At 38.5% G+C, this 18,624-nt stretch overlaps 1 protein-coding gene across 1 annotated transcript; it reads left to right on the top strand.

Moving 5' to 3' along the window:
* Positions 1 to 15,074: 15,074 nt before the first annotated feature.
* Positions 15,075 to 16,537, top strand: LOC145116778 (protein DEEPER ROOTING 1). The gene is made up of 5 exons (XM_079053099.1): positions 15,075 to 15,188; positions 15,266 to 15,338; positions 15,480 to 15,904; positions 16,005 to 16,170; positions 16,263 to 16,537. Exons 1-5 carry the CDS (start codon positions 15,183 to 15,185, stop codon positions 16,280 to 16,282), a joined length of 690 nt encoding a protein of 229 aa, XP_078909225.1. The 5' UTR covers positions 15,075 to 15,182; the 3' UTR covers positions 16,283 to 16,537.
* Positions 16,538 to 18,624: the final 2,087 nt, after the last annotated feature.

Below are 18,624 nucleotides of genomic sequence, written 5' to 3'. Positions count from 1 at the left end.
TTATAATATTATAAGTTACTAATATATATATGTATAACGTCAAGTCGTCTTACCGCTAGTACGCCTCATTCACGAAGCCGGTCTATAAGGGGGGTATAAGGTTGTTGCCTATAAAATGTCAACTTAATGGGTGTCCACTCTCACCCACCGCTTCCTTGATCGGTGGAGGGTCGTTAGCCGAACAGGTAAGACAAGGACTTATAAATTCTCATTAAAAGTATGATGAATATTATAAAGTAACTAAATGCTTTTATTAAATTCCCAATCTTAGTTACTTTAGGAAAATGTGAATAAGGTGCTAATCCATGAAATTACACTTTACACTTTGTTTAAGTCGTTGGTGGAGCGTGTGTGGTTAACCGGCACACTAACTTGGACTTAACAAGGTAGGTAAAGGGTGACTTAAGGTTTACCATAGCATCGGTGGAGCGTGTGTGGTTTACCGGCACATCGATTGAGTGATAAACCTTGAGGGTACCAAGTGATTTGCATGGTTACTTCACACCTCGTTTTGTGATCCTCGATATCCCAGTCACAAAACTTGGAGGGCACACTCGAGATTGACACATGCCTTTGAAAAGTTCATTGAATCTCAAAAGAATCTAGGAATTTCTAAGAACCAATTAAAAACCTAATATTTATATTTCGTTTTTCATGGTGGAAATTGGTGAATCGTCATTCACCTACCTTTCAAATATGTTATAGCTTGGATTACGGCATACCTCTTCTAAATTATAATATATTGTGATTGGATCCTAGCCTTAATATTACATTTGGGTGTTTTATTAAGGACTCTCTTAATATCTAAACTAGTCTTGTTCTCTTCTTTCAGATGTCTTCAAACAATGCTGCTTCTGGCTCTAATCCTAATGGCTCCTTTACCCTTATGAACTTGTGTGGGAAAGTTACTTTTGATGGATCCAACTTCAATGAATGGATCAGAAACATCAGGATGATTACCCGCTACGAGGACAAAGAATATGTCCTTGACAAGGAGCTTAAGGAGATTGATGAGACCACTGCAACTCCCCAGGAGATCGCTGACTTCCGGGCACATGAAAGGGATGCTACAAAAGTGGCATGCATCATGTTGGCCACCATGACAGCGGAACTCCAAAAGTCCTATGAGGACTTCTACCCTTTTGAAATGCACCAAGATCTGATGGAAAGATACCATCAAAGTGCACGACAAGTGAGGTATGAAATCATATGCTCTATCATAACAACCATGATGAAGGACGTGGAATCCGTCACGAGCCACATGCAGAAAATGCAAAGGTATGTGGATCGGTTGCTGAAGCTTAATGTGAACTTCCCTGAGGAGCTTGCAATAGATATCATTTTGCACTCCTTACCATCGTGCTATGATCAATTCCGCATGACATATCACATGAATAAGGAAGAGGTCACACTCAGCAAACTTCAGGGACTCCTCAAGACCGCAAAAACAGGTCTTAAGGGTAAGTCGGTTGTTAACACTCCTACTCCAAACTCCGCCCCGGTTTTGGCAATCGGGAAAGGTAGAGGGAAGAAGAGGAAGAGCTCTTCGAAGGGTACCAAGGCTAGGACCCTTGATGGCTCGTCTTCAAGTGGAACCAAGAAAGGTTTTGTCACTCCTTCTTCTGACCCTAAAGAGGCTGAATGCTTCTATTGCCATGAAAAGTGACATTGGAAGCGGAACTGCCCAAAGTACCAGCAAGATGTGAAGGATGGGAAAGTTAAACCCAACCATGCAGGTATTTACACTATCTTATCTAATAACTCACCCCATTTTAACTCTTGGGTCCTTGATACCGGTTGTGGTATTCATATCTGTTCTAATTTGCAGGGACTAAGAAGAAGTGAGAATGTGGAGCATGGAAGAATAAACTTAATCATGGGGAATAGGAAAGCTTTACCTGTCACCAAGATTGGAGTTTATACTTTATCGCTAAGTAGTGGGTTTAGTTTAGATTTGAATAAGTGTTGTTATTCGCCAGAAATGGCAAGAAACATTATTTCCTTTCATGCATTGTATAAACAAGGTTTCACCTTTTCATTTGATAATGAAGTTGGTTCGATTAATGCTTTCTTTAATAATGTTCTTTATTTTAAAGCATTACCTTGTGATGGCGTGTATGAAACTGTATTTGTGGTTGATAACTTAGGAAATAATGTATTGTGTATTGATTCTGTTAATGATAATAACTTGGATAAAGCATCATTATGGCATTGTCGTCTTGGACATATAAGCAAGAAACGCATAGGCCAACTCCAAAAGGATAGAGTATTGGAGTCATTTGACCTAAAGTCAGATGATAGTTGCGAATCATGCTTACTTGGAAAAATGACAAAGTCACCCTTCACAAGCTCTTGTGAGAGGGGTGAAGGTTTGTTGGATCTTATACACATGGATGTGTGTGGGCCCTTCAAACATGCCACAAGGGATGCTAATCGTTATTATTTGACTTTTACTGATGATTACAGTAGATATGGATATGTCTACTTAATCAAGCATAAGTCAGAGACTTTTGAGAGGTTTAAAGAGTTTAAACAGGAAGTCGAGAATCAATTGGGCAGGAACATTAAGATGCTTCGATCCGATCGAGGTGGTGAGTATCTTAGTTCAGAGTTCCTCGACTATCTTAGGGAATGTGGGATTGTCTCACAATTGACACCTCCCAGGACACCGCAGTTGAATGGTGTAGCTGAGAGGCGTAATCGAACCTTGTTGGATATGGTTCGTTCCATGATGAGTTGAGCTTCGCTACCAATCTCATTTTGGGGGTATGCCTTAGAGACTGCCGCCCATATCCTTAATCTAGTTCCCACAAAGAAAGTTGCCAAAACTCCTCATGAGATGTGGACTGGTAAAGTACCCAAACTAGACCACATTAAGATTTGGGGTTGCGAGGCTTTCGTGAGACGCGAGACTCATGATAAGCTCGAACCTCGAAGTGAGAGGTGTATTTTCATCGGCTACCCACAGAAATCCTTTGGTTACCTCTTCTACAGACCTAGTGAGAATGTGGTCTTTGTAGCTAGGAGGGCTTTCTTTCGAGAGAGAGAGTTCATAAGCCAAGGAGACAGTGGGAGGCAAGTTGACCTTGAAGAAATTCAAGAGTCAAGTGGTGAAGGAACTTCAAACCCTAGCACTCAACTTGAGGAGGAAACTCCTGTTGAGCCAATTGACAAGTCTATACCTCTGAGGCGTTCCACAAGGGTTAGGAATGCACCTGAGCATTACTATGGATTCCATATTACTGCGGAAGGTGATACACTTATCAGTGATGAGACACTGATAGGTCTGGATGAACCTAATAGTTACGCGGAAGCCATGGCAGGCCCTGAGTCAGCCAAGTGGAAAGAGGCAATGGACAGCGAGATACAGTCCATGTATGGCAATCAAGTTTGGAACTTGGTTGAGAATGTACCAGGTCGTAAGACTATAGGGTGCAAATGGATCTTCAAGAAGAAGACCGACATGGATGGTAATGTACACACTTATAAGGCACGACTGGTTGCAAAGGGTTTCTCACAAACTCCGGGAGTTGATTATGATGAGACCTTTTCTCTAGTGGCCAAGATTAAGTCTATTAGGGTTCTGTTAGCCATAGCTGCATTTCATGACTATGAAATATGGCAAATGGATGTCAAAACCGCTTTCCTTAACGGAAAGTTGGCTGAGGATGTTTACATTAGTCAACCAGAGGGTTTTGTCAATACAGAGTACCCTAATAAAGTGTGTAAGCTTGAGAAATCCATTTATGGGTTAAAGCAAACACCTCGCAGATGGAATCTTTGCTTTGATGAGAAAGTCAAAGAATTTGGCTTTTCTAGGAGTGAAGATGAATCTTGTGTATATGTCAAGGCTAGTGGGAGTATAGTTAGCTTTTTGGTATTGTATGTGGATGACATACTACTCATAGGAAATGACATCCCAACTCTGCAGGAAGTTAAGTCCTGGCTTGGGAAGTGTTTCTCTATGAAGGACCTAGGAGAAGCTGCCTATATTCTAGGGATAAGGATCTTGAGAGACCGGAGTAAAAGACTAATTGGACTTAGTCAGAGTACCTACTTGGATAAGGTGCTGAAGAGATTCGGCATGCAGGACTCCAAGAAAGGAGAGTTACCCATCCAGAGTAACGCCAGATTGAGTAAGACACAAAGCCCTAGTACTGAGGCTGAGATAGCAGAAATGAGTCGAATACCTTATGCTTCGGCTGTAGGATCGATCATGTATGCTATGACGTGTACTCGACCTGATGTAGCCTTTTCTTTGAGCATGGTTAGCAGGTATCAGGGGAACCCTGGCAAGGCACACTGGACTGCGGTAAAGAATATCCTCAAGTACCTACGGAGGACTAAGGACTGGGTCCTTACCCTCGGTGGGAGTGAAGACTTGAGAGTTGTAGGGTATAGTGATGCTAGCTTTCAGACTGATAGGGATAATTTCCGCTCTCAGTCAGGCTGGGTCTTTACCTTAAATGGAGGAGCAATTTCTTGGAAGAGTTCCAAGCAAGAGACAGTGGCTGATTCAACTTGCGAATCAGAGTATATAGCAGCTAGCGAGGCAGCAAAGGAGGCGATATGGCTGAAGAACTTCATTGGAGACCTTGGAGTTGTACCAGCTATTAAAGAGCCAATGGAAAATTTCTGTGATAGTGAAAGTGCAGTTGCCTTAGCCAAGGAACCAAGGGATCATGGGAGATCCAGACACATCGACAGAAAATACCATTTCATCAGACATCGAATAGAAGAAGGACTCCTCGTGGCAAAGAGGGTATCATCGGATGAGAATCCAGCAGATCCCCTCACGAAGGGACTGACTCGGGTTAAGCATCTCCAGCATGCTCGGAGCATAGGGCTGAAGGATGATATTAGATTTAGTAGTTAGATAACCTTGAAATTTGTAAAGTGTAATTGACATTAGATGATGAATAAAAGGTGTTTTATTTATGAGTAAAGTGTTGCTATCTCTTGTCGATCGTTTACTATATTTCTTTTGCATGTTTTGACTTGCAGAATAATTATGTTTGGTATATCATATTATTTGAACCTCCACAGTCGGTCATATGTCGGAAGTAGGTATGAATCAAGACTGTCATGATTGGTTGCAGAGGTCTAAGTTGTTGGACATGGCTACAACACTCATGAGTGCTCATAAGTTCTGAGCATTGGACTCAACCCACGCTCACTGGAATCACTTCATGGAATTCATCTCGAGTGATCGTGAGACGGTAATATCATATAAGTCTTCAAACCTAGAGATATGATTTGTTACTTATGAGTTGGTTATGCATTGATTGTACGTTAACGCATTGGTAACTCGATGTTATAAAACGTGCTTTTGTGTATAATTCAATGAGTGGTAGAACAAACATATGAGTCGAAGTTTATCTGTTCCTTCTTGGATTAGAAGCTGATATCTGGGCCCCTCGATGATTTTGTTTTGACCTATGTATCGGGCCCGGTCAGAACTAAGTTGATGTGTTCAATTAAGTTCTTTGTCAAACAAATCGGAAATCGGGAAACAAACTGTTGGACAATAAGTAAGACATTGTTCCATGTAATTGTCCAGCTGATATCTAGAATAGAGGATTATATGATCACTTATCTTAAATGGCGTATCATCATCTTCTCAGTTCCGAGAGACCTTGAAAGAGCTACGATTGCCGATCGGTTCCTGAAGTATTGCAGTTATAGTTATTAGACTTATCCAAGTGGGAGACTGTTGGATAAGGTGTCTAAGTCCATAACTATTTCTGGTATGTACTTGACCCGACCCGGCATGGTCCATTTGGGTTGCATGGCACCATGCAATTGGATAAACTAAAATGAGAGAAATAACACTTATGGTTTATTAATATATTATAAGTTCTAATATATTAATAATATTATTTAATTAGTTTGATCAAGAATTAATTTAGAATTAATTAAGTGATCAAAAGATAACTAATTAAATATATGGGTAGATTATGTAAATCTTCCATATCTTATATAGTGGGCTAAGAGGCTCCATGGATTATCAAGTTGGGTTCCACCCATAGGATGCTCCATGGATGCTCCATGGGAGTTACAAACCCATGGGTCATGGAAATGAAGAGTCATGACACATTAGGGTTTACATGGTGTAACCCTAGATGTGTCAACACTATATAAGAAACCCATTCTCCACCAAAATCGGGGACACTAAGAAACAAGAGGGCTAGAGCCGATTTTGCAAGTGTAAGATTCTCTCAAAGTTTACTCCTTTGCATTTGGTGTTGTGTGAAGCATTTGAGGCATCACACTTGGGGTGCTAGGCTCACAAGGTTTCAAGGATCATAATCAACAACAAGGTAAGTTATTCTATCTTTCATTCAAGTTAAAAATGTTCCCCATGTATGCTAGATAGGAATATAACCTTGGAGTTCAACTTTGCATGATTATTAGACAAACATAGATCCAAGGTTATTAGGGTTGCATGTACACTTAGGAAGTGTTAGAATGCTCAAAACCTATCATTTCCAATGTCACCAGCCGGGTCATCTCAAACCTGACTGTCCTACATGGGTAGATGTCCACCGTCTGGAAGGAGGTCAAGGTTGAAACGCAAGAAGTCGCATGTATGAAATTTTGATCCTCGGTTTAATTTTGGTTAGATAGTCATTTGTGTAGTAGATTGTTAGAACTATTATGCTAACATCTTTAGGCCGTAATAGGTCTGGGATTCGAATTTCGGGGTGCTTTGTGAATCATAAGGTATGAGGACCATTCGTAAAGAATTGGAAACTATAATGATGGAAAGTCTTCTGAGATACCCATATAGGGTTCGGGGTTTCCTCACGATTTCTGATTATTATTTAGGAATTTTCATATTCCATTTTGTATAGCGAGAGTTGGAATGACCGTTGCGGGTGCCTATCGATAAAGATCATGGGATTTCTGCATGCAGAGTGTTTTAGGGTTGTGTATCAGAGATATTCGGGGTGCCTTAACTGATTGATTTGTTCCCTATCCCCACGGGGGATGTATGCATGATATTAGGGATGGATTGGATGAGTAGGTTGGTGCTATGATGGACTGTGATGGTCAGCGAGTGATAGTTCGAACCCTAAGTGGGGGAGAACTAGGTATTCTTTTTGGAGGATCACCAATCTGTTTGAGTTGGAGGTATGGAAGAATGGTTCATAGGGATCGGTGGTGCGGGTGTGCGGGAACTTGGTTTAAGGTTTGGTTAAATCAGGGGCGTTGAGTAATTGGCTATCAAATGCATGTGTCCTGGAATTTCACGAGATGTCTCGTAGAAGGAAGCAGTTGGTCAAGGAGCTCGTTGTAGCCAATGGTTCCTTTTTTTGGATGTCAATGAATAGATGAGAAGCCTCTAGGATCACTCAGGCTGAGTATCAGTTGCTGATAGAATTTCCAGCTCGTTATATGAATTTATGTTTATAGTCTAGCTTGGGAAGATGTCGATCAGGAAACCAGTCTCAGAGTTGGGTATGTTCAGCTCCGCACTGGTTTTGGCTCTTTGGATTTAGTGTCAATGTGTCCTCGATCATTGGTCGTTTCGTTCAAGCGGAGGTTCTCCTAAAAGTTCCAAGATGTTTCAGTTTAAGTCCAATGGATGTGTCAACCTATCGTCAAGATCTATATGTTTTATGTTTCTTTTGTCTCTGGGTATGGTTACCCTCAATTGTGGTGTGGAATTTTTGGTTCACAGCAGGCTTAAGTTTGGCAGTTGACCTTGGTTACTGGAAGTTTGGATGTTGGGGCAGTGTTGTTCAGTTTCCCAGGGGTAAAGGGTTGTGAGGAAGAAGGAATGAAGTGGGTCTAGAAATGGTTATGTGCTTTTCCTTGGGATGTATTTTGTAGTAGCTCATCAAATCTAGTCATGAGGGGGTGTATATAAACTGAGTAAGGTACAATTCTTAATTGGTACAATTCTTAATTGGTTTGTGGCCCTTGAGTTGGAGCAGGAATACAACCGCCTATCCCATTCGTTGGTTAGGTATGACCATGTTTTCGTCTAATTTTGCGCTGGTAGCAGCCAATTCTGTGTAAGGAATTGTACGCGGAAAAGGTATGGATTGCATTGTGTTTGGTTAGTGTCGAAAGGAATGTTGAATGGGCTTTCTGCAAGGCGGTGGGTTGATGGTTAAGTATCTTTAGACTCAATAGTCATTTGGTTGAGACTCTTAGGTCTCAGATAATTAGCCTTATTGGTATGGGTGGATGTCCGTGCATTGTTCTTGGGAATCGGGAGACTCGGTGACCATATGGATTGGATCATGTGGTCAGGAAAAGTTATTTAGTATAGTATATTATGTTGTGCAACAGAAGTTGTTTAATGAATAATAGATATGGTGGACCCCATCTTCTTGTGGGCTGTCTGTTAGCAGTCTAGTTTCCAGTATGAGGAATTGGTCCAAAATCTCGAGTGATTGTCAGGCGGAGGTACACCTGAGCTTATAAGCACTGGATACAACATGAAAATTTTTGGATTGACCATCCTTGTTTCTAGGAGTAGTGGGTTGGAATGACGTTTCAGAATCAAGGTTGTATTGAAGGTTTTTGGTACAACTTTCGGTTTTGGGATTTGGTGAAATTTGTGATCAGCGTGTTTTGAGTACTTCGTTCCATGTGTTTGGTGGTGTTCTTAGTCAAAGATAAGGGGTAGGTCTATTGAATGGATTAATATCAGTCCTAGAGTTTGGGTTCAGAAGTTTAGGACTGATGGGTTCCCGGTCCTGGGAAGCATACTGTTGGAGGCGTTTCAGTAGCTATAGTTTTGAAAGTCCCCAACTCTGTGGTTCTCATTAGAAGTTTGGTTCTATAGATGACAAGTTGTGGAATATGCTGGCGTTGTATGTATTTGTTTTCAATAGTTATCTAACTAAGGGTTGTGTTGGAAGTCGCCTTGTTTCCAGATAAAGGGTGCAACAACAGTGAATGGTCAGGAGTCCTGATTCCTAGTGGTATTGGCAAGGTTAGTAAGGGTCGGATGGGTTCCGTTTGGTTCAGATTTTAAAGAGAAGTCATAATAACTACATTCCAAGATAGTTTGGTTTACTTAAGAGTTAGTCGATGTATTGTATTTCCGAAATTTAGGAGAATTGTGGTGGTTTGTTTCAATGGTAAAAGTTAGCGGGCCAAGGATTCGTTATTGTCGGGGTACTCATTTTTCGTTAAGATTGGGTTGAGGATAGTATGGGAAGGCATTCGCATGGATGAGCCAACTTTTAGTTCGGATTGAGTTCCGGGGAGGACCGTCTGAGTGGCCCGAGGTGGAGATATGGGAACACTACCTTGGCTTAGTTGCAGCAGCGGACTTCGAGGATGAAGACTATTTTAGTGGGAAGAATTGTAAAATCCCGATGTCAAGGTAATTTCAATCTCGACCCTTTGTTTGAATAATGTTGTATTTTTAGCCCTTGGAATTGGAAAAGATTGCATGAATGGCCCTTAGTCGCATTATGGTAATTTGGTCTTTGGGTTAGTATGTTGGGTGTACGAAGAATACATTGAGCGTACTAAGGCGGACCCTAGTACGCTGGGTGTATACCTCGTAGGCAAGGCGTACGCTCAGGATGTCCAAACCCTAATTTTTACGGTTTTGGTCCTATATAAATGTCATTATAACCTCATGTCCCATTCTTCCTTCAGCCTCCCTCTGTGAGATCGACCCCAAGCAAACCCTAAGTGAAAAAGTGCCTTTTTGGAGTCCGTTGGAGTGTTTAGAGGAGTTCTTGAAGGTGAAGAGTGAAGTGTGAAGAGTTTGGAGTTGGGAAGCACCTTGGATCTATGATTTCTACCTTGTTTGCACCCTCTAGAAGGTAAAAAGTTAACATCTTGATCACTGCATCTTGTAGATCTAGACTTTTGCTCTTTTAAGACACCTTTTGGTCCTAAAGTGGGGATTCTTGAGCGTGGCATGTTCTTGACTCTATAAGTCGTCCTTTCAGACCTTAAGAAGGGTCTCGAGTCATAAAATGGGGTCTTAATGGTTGATTTAGCCCCATGCATTCCTTTGAAGGTCTTAATGTATTAAGATGTTGGGTTAAGCACTTAATGGCCATGTAAAGTCATAAAGTTGGAAACTTTATGACTCTTGAGGATGATTTAGCCTTGGATCTGAAAGTTGAACGTAAGAGCTTAAGGCATTAAGCTCTTAATGAAGCTTTGGGAAGTCTGGGGGTACGCCCTGCGTACCTTGAGTACGCAGCGTGTACGAGGCCAACTCCCCCGTCTGCGGTCAAGGTTTGGATACGCCCCGCATACCTTTAGAGTACGCCCCAGGTATGCGATCTATGTTGACTCGGCTAAGTTGACTCAACTGGGTTGACTCATTTGACTTATTGATTTTGACCAGTTTGACTTTGTCTTTGACCAAGTTTGACTTGTAGGTATTTTGGGATTTGTGTTTGAGAAATGGTCATTTGGATGGATAGGTGTCGGTCAGAGCTGAGATTCGGAGTTTCAACCCCATCAACTATTTTTCAGATTGAGAGGTGAGTTTTCATCACTATACTTAAGGGTCGAAGGCACCAAGGACGGCCCCTTGGATTGATATCCTGATATATCGGATGTTGCTATGTTGTAGTGATCTGTTAGATATGTATCCTGGTATATAGGATGTTTTTAAGTTATAGTGATCTGTTAGATCTGCATCCTAGTATATAGGATGTTTTTATGCTATAGTGATCTTTTAGATCTGTATCCTGGTATATAGGATGTTGTTATGTTGTAGTGATCTGTTAGATATATACCATAGTATATAGGATGTTGTTATGTTGTAGAGATTTGTTAGATCTGTATCCTGATATATAGGATGTTAGCATGCGGTAGTGATTTGTGAATCTGCCTGTTTGTCTGATGCCTCGTTACATGTTTATTTGATATGTGTATGTCAACATGTTGTGGTTGGTTGGGTTGAGGCGGTCCTGCTTTGTGCTGGAGGACAAGATACCCAGGGCGGTCCGGATAGACTGTGGGCCTTACGAGGCGGTCCAGTCAGGCCTTAGGCCCGGCGAGCGGTCCAGATAGGCTGTAGGTCCTACGAGGCGGTCCAGTCATATCGAAGGCTCGAGAGCGGTCCAGATAGGCTGTAGGCCCTACGAGGCGGTCAAATCAGGCTAAAGGCTTGGTTATGCATGGTATTGTTTGTTATGTGGTATGTGGTGGTACTTTGGGGGAACTCACTAAGCTTTGGCTTACATTTTAGAGTTGTTGTTTCAGATACTTCTGATGATCGTGGAAAGATGAAGGCGTGACTGTATACCTCCTGAGTTTTTACGTTGTTGATCGTGGGAGACTCTGATTTTAAATAATATTTTTGGAAACAATAGTTTTGTAAACATTTTTATTAGTAGAATGGATTTTTGAAAAAGTTTAAATTTGTTGTGATTTTTGGGATGTTACAGAAGTTGATCTTTACTTTGGCTTGTAAATCTTAATTTGGTTGTTTGGGGTTCAATTTAGGTTTTTGAAGGTTCTATTTGGGTTTTTGAAGGACGTTATTAAACACACTCTTCCTGATTACTGTGTATTATGTTCTTCAATTTCATCTGTAAATTCCATCTCGAGACAAAATGTCATATTCCAAATTTTGGATCTCATATAATAAAATCGCATATTTTAGGTTTGATTGGCAGGGAAATCAAATGGATTGTATATTGGAGTATTCTAGTCAATTTGATGGTGTTAGAATCTATTCTTGGCGAATTCTGGAAAATTTTGATTTTGATGAAGAACATAACGATTTTGGTTGATATTTGGAAAAATCTTTGACTGATATTCCACTTATTGTTTGTCGATGATATTGATGAATTTGTAAATTGTTAGAAATGCAAAATTTTCTGTGTATGGAAGTAAATTTGGGAATCAATGTTGTATTTGATGATTCATGGATTATTATTTTTTACCTTATAAAGGTTTTATGATTCGGAAGTAATGCAATGCTGGTCAATGAAGTTAAAATTCAAAATTGGAGTTCCCCTTTTTAAATAAAACCGGAAGGAAAGATGAAGAGATAACTTGAGAGTTTGTTGTTGGTCACCGGACAAAGGTGGATATCTTTGGGTGATTTTTTTACAGGTGATGCGAATAGTCGAAGTGGGGTTGTTTTATTTTGGTTTAGGGTTTATCGATTTTGGGTTAGGTATTGTATAAATGGATTTATAATTTTTATTTATGGACTAAACATGAAAATTAACCCAAATTATAAGCATCATCTAATTTATCTATTAATCAATAAATTAACATGTGTCGTTTTATTATTGGTCCACTATTTGTTGTCATATTTATGCAATTTCTTGCATTTATGAAGTCATGCCTTCAAATACGTTGTGGCCTATTGGCTCGGAAACTTTGCCCTCACCACACCATTAGAAATCTTGGTTGTGGTTGTTACCAAAACTTTGGAGTTGTTTGCTATGATTACTTTTTTCTGCATTATAGAAATATATAGATAAATTAATATCCACTGCAAATCCAACACTTATACAACATAAAATATGGGTCATCTCTATTTGTACGGTCGTCAATATGTCGTTAAAAATTCGTTCACTACTTCGAAGCATCAGAAGCATTCTGTAAACTTCCTATGCAGATTTGTTCGAATCCTTAATTTTCTGCTTATTTAAATTTTGGTTTCAGAGTTGATGAGAAGTAAAGCTAGTCGGATTAGCCACCATATAACACGACCACTTCTTGTTGCTAATCCGTCGCTAAACTAATTCACACACAGTGTAGCGTCAGATTTTCTCATGTGTTAAAATCTGTTTTGTGATAGTGAAAAACGAGTTGCTAGTTTGTAATAGATCCTAAGAAATAGTCAATAGTAGTCCCTTTTGAAACTTTAGTGATTACTGAATAACCATTTTCTAAATGATACTTGAGTTTTATTTGGAGACAAATGTATGCATGCATGCACGTGGCGACATGATTAATGGGGCCCTTCCTAGTTTTTATTTTATTTTTTTGAACAGCGGCCTTTCCTAGATGGTTTAGTTCCTGACTTCCTGTGGGTGGAAGTTGGGATGTGGTGGTGTGTCTTCTCTACTACTGTTCTACAGCTATTTTGGCGTTTACCCTTACTAAGCTTTATGACGTGGGTTTGCGTGATCAAGCGTTTATTTTTGACTGGAGTTCTTGATTCAACTTGAGACATGTATTTTCATTTCCAAAGCCATTTGGTCTAAATCTCGAGGAATTTGGCTGGGAAATCCTTGGCATATGCATGTTTTAGACTTTTAGGATGCGAGATTAAATTTGCATGACGATTTTAATATTCCTTAATTATTTGCTTGGTGAGAAAGTTCAATCTTACTGATTCTATTATAGATGGATGTTCCATGATCAAATATTCCATTTTTGATGATAAATGCTATATACGCCTCTAGAGTTATTTATCGATATGGGATCATGTGCACGTGAAGCATTGGACAGAATGTTTCCAAAATGAGCGTGCATGATCTTACGATACTAGACTTGCTTGTGGACCATTGTTGTTATGACCCATCTCTAAGCTAGATTAGTATATGAATAACTTGATGGCACTTTTACTCTAAAAAGAGAAATAGTTGATGGACCACAGGCTCTAGATGGAATGTTTCAACATAACCCAGGAGACTAAAAAGACCAATTCAAAGATTAATGCTGCAACTAACATATGCCGGATTATGATTGGGCTACTAGTTTAGTTGAGATGTGATTGGATCAAAAGATTAATTAAGAAATACTTAGAGTTAGCATTAACTTTGGGATGGGTGCTCATTGGTGCACTGTTTTTATGGGATTGGGAGACATAGATAATCTACAATATTGATTGGAAACCGTAAAAGATGTATGCAAATAATATTTTGACCAATTGGAGTGAAAGAGAGGATTAGATAAATGGGATTGGTGTTATCCATGGGTTTTGGGTACCCGTTCTCTTTGGAACCAAAGGGTACAGTGAAATATGTTATAAAATTTGATTGACACAGGTGTTGGTCAGACATTGTACGATGAACATAAATCACAATGTTGTCAGCTGGATACGCATAGCAAATTAGCTCGATCTATCAACCAAGTTGCATGGGTGATAGCAGAAATAGGAATGTCGAGAAGAACCTGTAGATGCATGTGTGTATGGACAGCTTCACGTGCCTCTTAGTTGGTATTCCTTGTCTTGTGGTATATGAAAGATTATCGGCAACGCTATTGATATTTATTGGACTTTGAGGCATTGATCAGCACATATATATGACAATGTCACGTCCGTGCAAGTAAAAGTCAATTAAATTTTTTGATATATATATTTCATTTAAATAATTAGTAATGGTGGGGTTTTCTGCAGCTGTTCTTATACATAAAAAAAATTGGCCGACTAATGAGGCCGAGGAACATCTTCATATGGGAATCTAAAGTGTACATATATCCTGTATAATAAACTCATAGTCCCATACTTTTTCCTTGTGAAGTGGTGGTGTTATTGTTTTTCTTTTGGATCCTAGTTTCTTGTCTGTCGTACGTAGCGCATGCGTTACATCATCTTGTGAGCCCATTCCCTTTCTTCCTATCCAATGGCAAATGTTTATTGCATCAATAATTAATAATCCAAAGCAAAGGCATGCTGGTGTTTGACATATTATCCATATGGATGCATGTAGCTTTTCTAAGGGCACATGGCTCGACTAGTACATGTCAGTTCTGCTATTAGATATTTTTTTTTCTTTTTCCATTTTTGTATCAAAATGCGTGTGTCAAGATATATACATGATCATTTTCGGGTCTTGATGATCTTGTTTCCGGATCCTAGTTCTTTTTTATTTATAAAATCAAGTATTCTTCTTTAATCTTATAATGGGATATTGAATAAAGAAATAGATCATGTTGGTCAATTTATATGTGCTTGTATATATATATATTATTACACTTGGACGAAGATACTGTGTATGCTATATGTGTGACCAGAACCATACTAAAAGAGTAGTTGAAAATGTGGGTTCAAATAAAGTGAGAAGATAAATTAAAAAAGGGCGGCAAAAAGCGATGTATGGGAACTTGAACCGGTGGAAACCAACCAGCTTGGAGTGCAGTGAAACTTGTCCTTAATCCTACCAATATATAAACAATCTCAAGCTTCATGCTTTAGTTGTGGTGGTTCAACTGGATTCACTGAATCTTCCCTATAATCTGAAGTACCACCTTTTTTAGCTTGAAAGAGCTCGCTAACAATGAAGGTAATTAGGGTAGTAACTTTCTGGGTATAGTAGTGCTTATTATATTCAATTAAAACTTATATGCATTTCTTTTTCAGATATTCAGTTGGATGCAAAGCAAGTTGAACGCCAAGCAAGTTGCGAGAAAGCCAAATACAGTAGTGGCTAGTTGTAAGCATTCCCTCATTTAAGTTTTTTTGCTCGTTTTTGGTGAGTGTATATGCATGCAGATAATTATGACATTGCATGAAAAAGACAGATAGCAACAATGTATGGTTTTTCTGAACTAATTCTTGATAATTTTCGGTATAGATCATATGGGGCAAGCTACTTTGAAAGAAGAATTTAGTGATTGGCCTCAATCACTGCTGGCGATTGGGACATTTGGAATTAGTAACTTGAAAGCAGATCTAGAGAGGGAAAGTTCTGAAGAAGTTGGTGAACTCATCCAAGAAGAACTAATCTCTTTTTTGGACGTTGAAGAATCTGAATCAGTTGAAGAATCAGAAGCTCATGAAGCTCCATGCGAGGAGCTTGTAAATAGAGACATATGTGTGCAACGTAACATCTCTGGCATGTCCTCTAGAGGGATGAAAGGCATTTTTGTGGATAATAAAAATGTCATCAGAAAGAAGTCGCTGACCTTTCTCCTTAAGAAATTCTTCACATCCAGGAATAGGTTTAACCATATAAATGACTCCTTGCACCCAACCATCGACAAGTCAAGAATGGAGAAGGTATATATAGACCAACAATCTGTAATTCTGTTTTACACCTTTAAATGCACAAAAAATGATCGAAGTGTTGGGAACATTAACCTGACCTAGCTGCTTGCAGATATTGAGAGCTGTACTGAACAAGAAGATACATCCCCAAAGTTCTGCTTCCAAGCCATTGCCAAACAAGTACTTGGTCAGTCAAGACACATCCATGGATGATGAAATCTCTGAGACAGAGGATGATTATGAAGGAAGCAGCACATGGGTTAAGACAGATTCTGAATGTAAGCAAGCTTTTCCTATATACTTCTTGAGTTCTTACCATAAGATTTTAATGGTGGAGCTCATTCTATATTATATTATGTCATGGGTGCAGATATTGTTTTGGAGATTTGATTGGAACCAGCAATATGAACATTAATCTTAATTTTCATGTACAAATTGAACAAGTTTGGATCTCAGACGAAGAAAAAAAGCTTACAAGGATGTCCTATGGTGAACAAATGTGTTACTTGCACCGGTGATGGTTTTTTTTGTAACAACATATTGATATTTCTTTCCTATAAGGAATTTTTATCCTTGAAGCTTCTCAACATGTCAATGTCATGGTGATAAGGATTAATTAATAAATATGTGATTCATAAGCTCTAAGCTACTTGCTACTATCATATCATATGCTCATCTTCCATCATACAAACATATAAGTATACAACTTTCAGGGTTTTACTAACCCTCTTGATCAAAGAGAAGCCTCATGTAAACATGGGAATCCAAGAAAGGATGCATAAGTGTTGTGTCATGTGCCATATGCCGCTAGACTTCGTTGCAATAAGTTTGTAGTTGTTACTAGCAATTGCAACAACATTGTCCTCGTCGTTGTAGATAACCCAATTGCGAGGACATTTCTTTGCAGTAACATTTAAACTAAAAAACTAATAATTCTTTAGTAATGAATGCAAGTCGTCATTATAGGTCTTAATTCCAAATATAGAAGGTGGCCGATTGTGAGGAATTGTAGTCGCTATAGAGTTAACTATGGAAATGTTTTTTGGACACCTACAACGACGAAATGTGGTTGCACTAGGTTAGACCTAATTTTGGACAATAGTTTTTGTTTTTTTATTATTGTTTTAGAAAATATATAAAGCAATACAAAAGTTCTAGAAAAATATAAAAAACAATAATGTCTTTTGTCTTTTTAAAGTGAGTATTCACAATAGAAAGTTCAATAATAGAGTGGCATGAAGTGTAGTTATGATTCAATGGATGGAATGCTTTTACTGTGATGCCATTAGCATTCAATGAATTTTGAGTTCAATGATCATTTAATTCTTCAATAGGAAAAAGAATGTTTTCTAATTCTGAAATAAATATTATAAATTAGTTTTTGAATGTTTTATTGAACTTTATAGAGTTTAATGTATTTAGAAATTTTTTCTGATAGAGTTGTATGGAATGTAGAATAATGATGTGACAATCTATTAAACTTTATGGAGTTCAATGTATTATGGATACCCTTAATAGCAACTAACTGAATGTTAAAAAGAAACAATGCAAAGTTTAATTATATACTAACTAATAAATTTTTGAGTACCTCAACATTATTTTCCTCACACAACAAGAAATAAGCCCTTTAGCGACGGCCTTTATAGCGACGACGCTGACCTTTAGCGATAAAATTAGATAATGTCGCCGCTAAAGGTTATTGTGTCACACCCCCAAACCAGATGCCGGAAACGTCTGGGGGTGGATGACTTCATTTGTAGTATCACAAAACATGCATTATTGTCATCAAAGTACAAACAACCATTGCATTAATAAGTATAAGTTTTTACATGTGTTCAATCATTGTATATTGACACCAAAAAATAGTTATAACAAAAGATAGAAGACATGACTCAAAACAGCTCCATCTTCTCAAAAGCTCGGGGAGTACCTGTCTACTGATTCCCTGAGAATACAAGTAATTTGAAAAGAAAGTATCAACATAAAGTTGAGTGAGTGCATAAGTATTTATGTTTGAAAGTATGTTTTCTGTTCATTGAATATGTAAAATGTTCCAGAAAATCCTATATTTTCTGATGTATATGGAAAGTAGTTTTAATCACATAAAACTGTTCTGTTTGTAAACCAATGTTCTGTATTTGTATTCTTTTGTATAACCTGTAAAAGTGAGTGTGCCTGGCTTCACCAGCTGTTAATGTAAAGTGAGATGTAATACTGTAAACTGTATTTTAGTAAACTGGTACTTTGAAAATATACTCATGTTTAGTTAATTATATACTAACCGTATTGTAAATATCTTTTTAATGAGTTATTATAACCAAACTGAGACTAGTTGGCCTGAAACAACGCTTTGAAAGCGTCACAATTGTTGATAACAATTGCCACTCGTAGGCGTATATGCCCGGCTGTAGCTAGCAGTCTGAGTGTGGGGTTGTCAATCCCAATATAGATCTATACACACTTGTTTCGATCCCCGACTTGAGATTCTAGTTATAATGTCAGGACTTTAACTATGTTGTTTAAATGGATAAACAACCTGAATCTAATGACTCATAAAAAGCATATAGTCGTTACGTGTATAATAGAAGTGAAAACCTAATCATTCTGAAATAATGATTGATAGTATGCTCCTGAATTAGTATTCTTAAAATGTATTTGAAAGATGTATACCCTTGATTAGTTTTGAATCAAACCCATGTTCTTGTAAAATGGTGTACTCTAGTATACTTGGA

Source organism: Lactuca virosa, chromosome 5 (assembly GCF_052849685.1).
Source record: "Lactuca virosa cultivar CGN04683 chromosome 5, Lactuca_virosa_CGN04683_v6, whole genome shotgun sequence".
Taxonomy (NCBI): Eukaryota; Viridiplantae; Streptophyta; class Magnoliopsida; order Asterales; family Asteraceae; genus Lactuca; species Lactuca virosa.
Note: the sequence above shows the minus strand (reverse complement) of the source record. Positions and strands in the feature narration are given on the sequence as shown.

Coding starts and splice junctions, on each gene's coding strand:
- LOC145116778 (XM_079053099.1), top strand. Junction 15,339..15,479: donor AAATACAGTAGTGGCTAGTT/GTAAGCATTCCC, acceptor TTTTCGGTATAG/ATCATATGGGGCAAGCTACT. Junction 16,171..16,262: donor GGTTAAGACAGATTCTGAAT/GTAAGCAAGCTT, acceptor TCATGGGTGCAG/ATATTGTTTTGGAGATTTGA.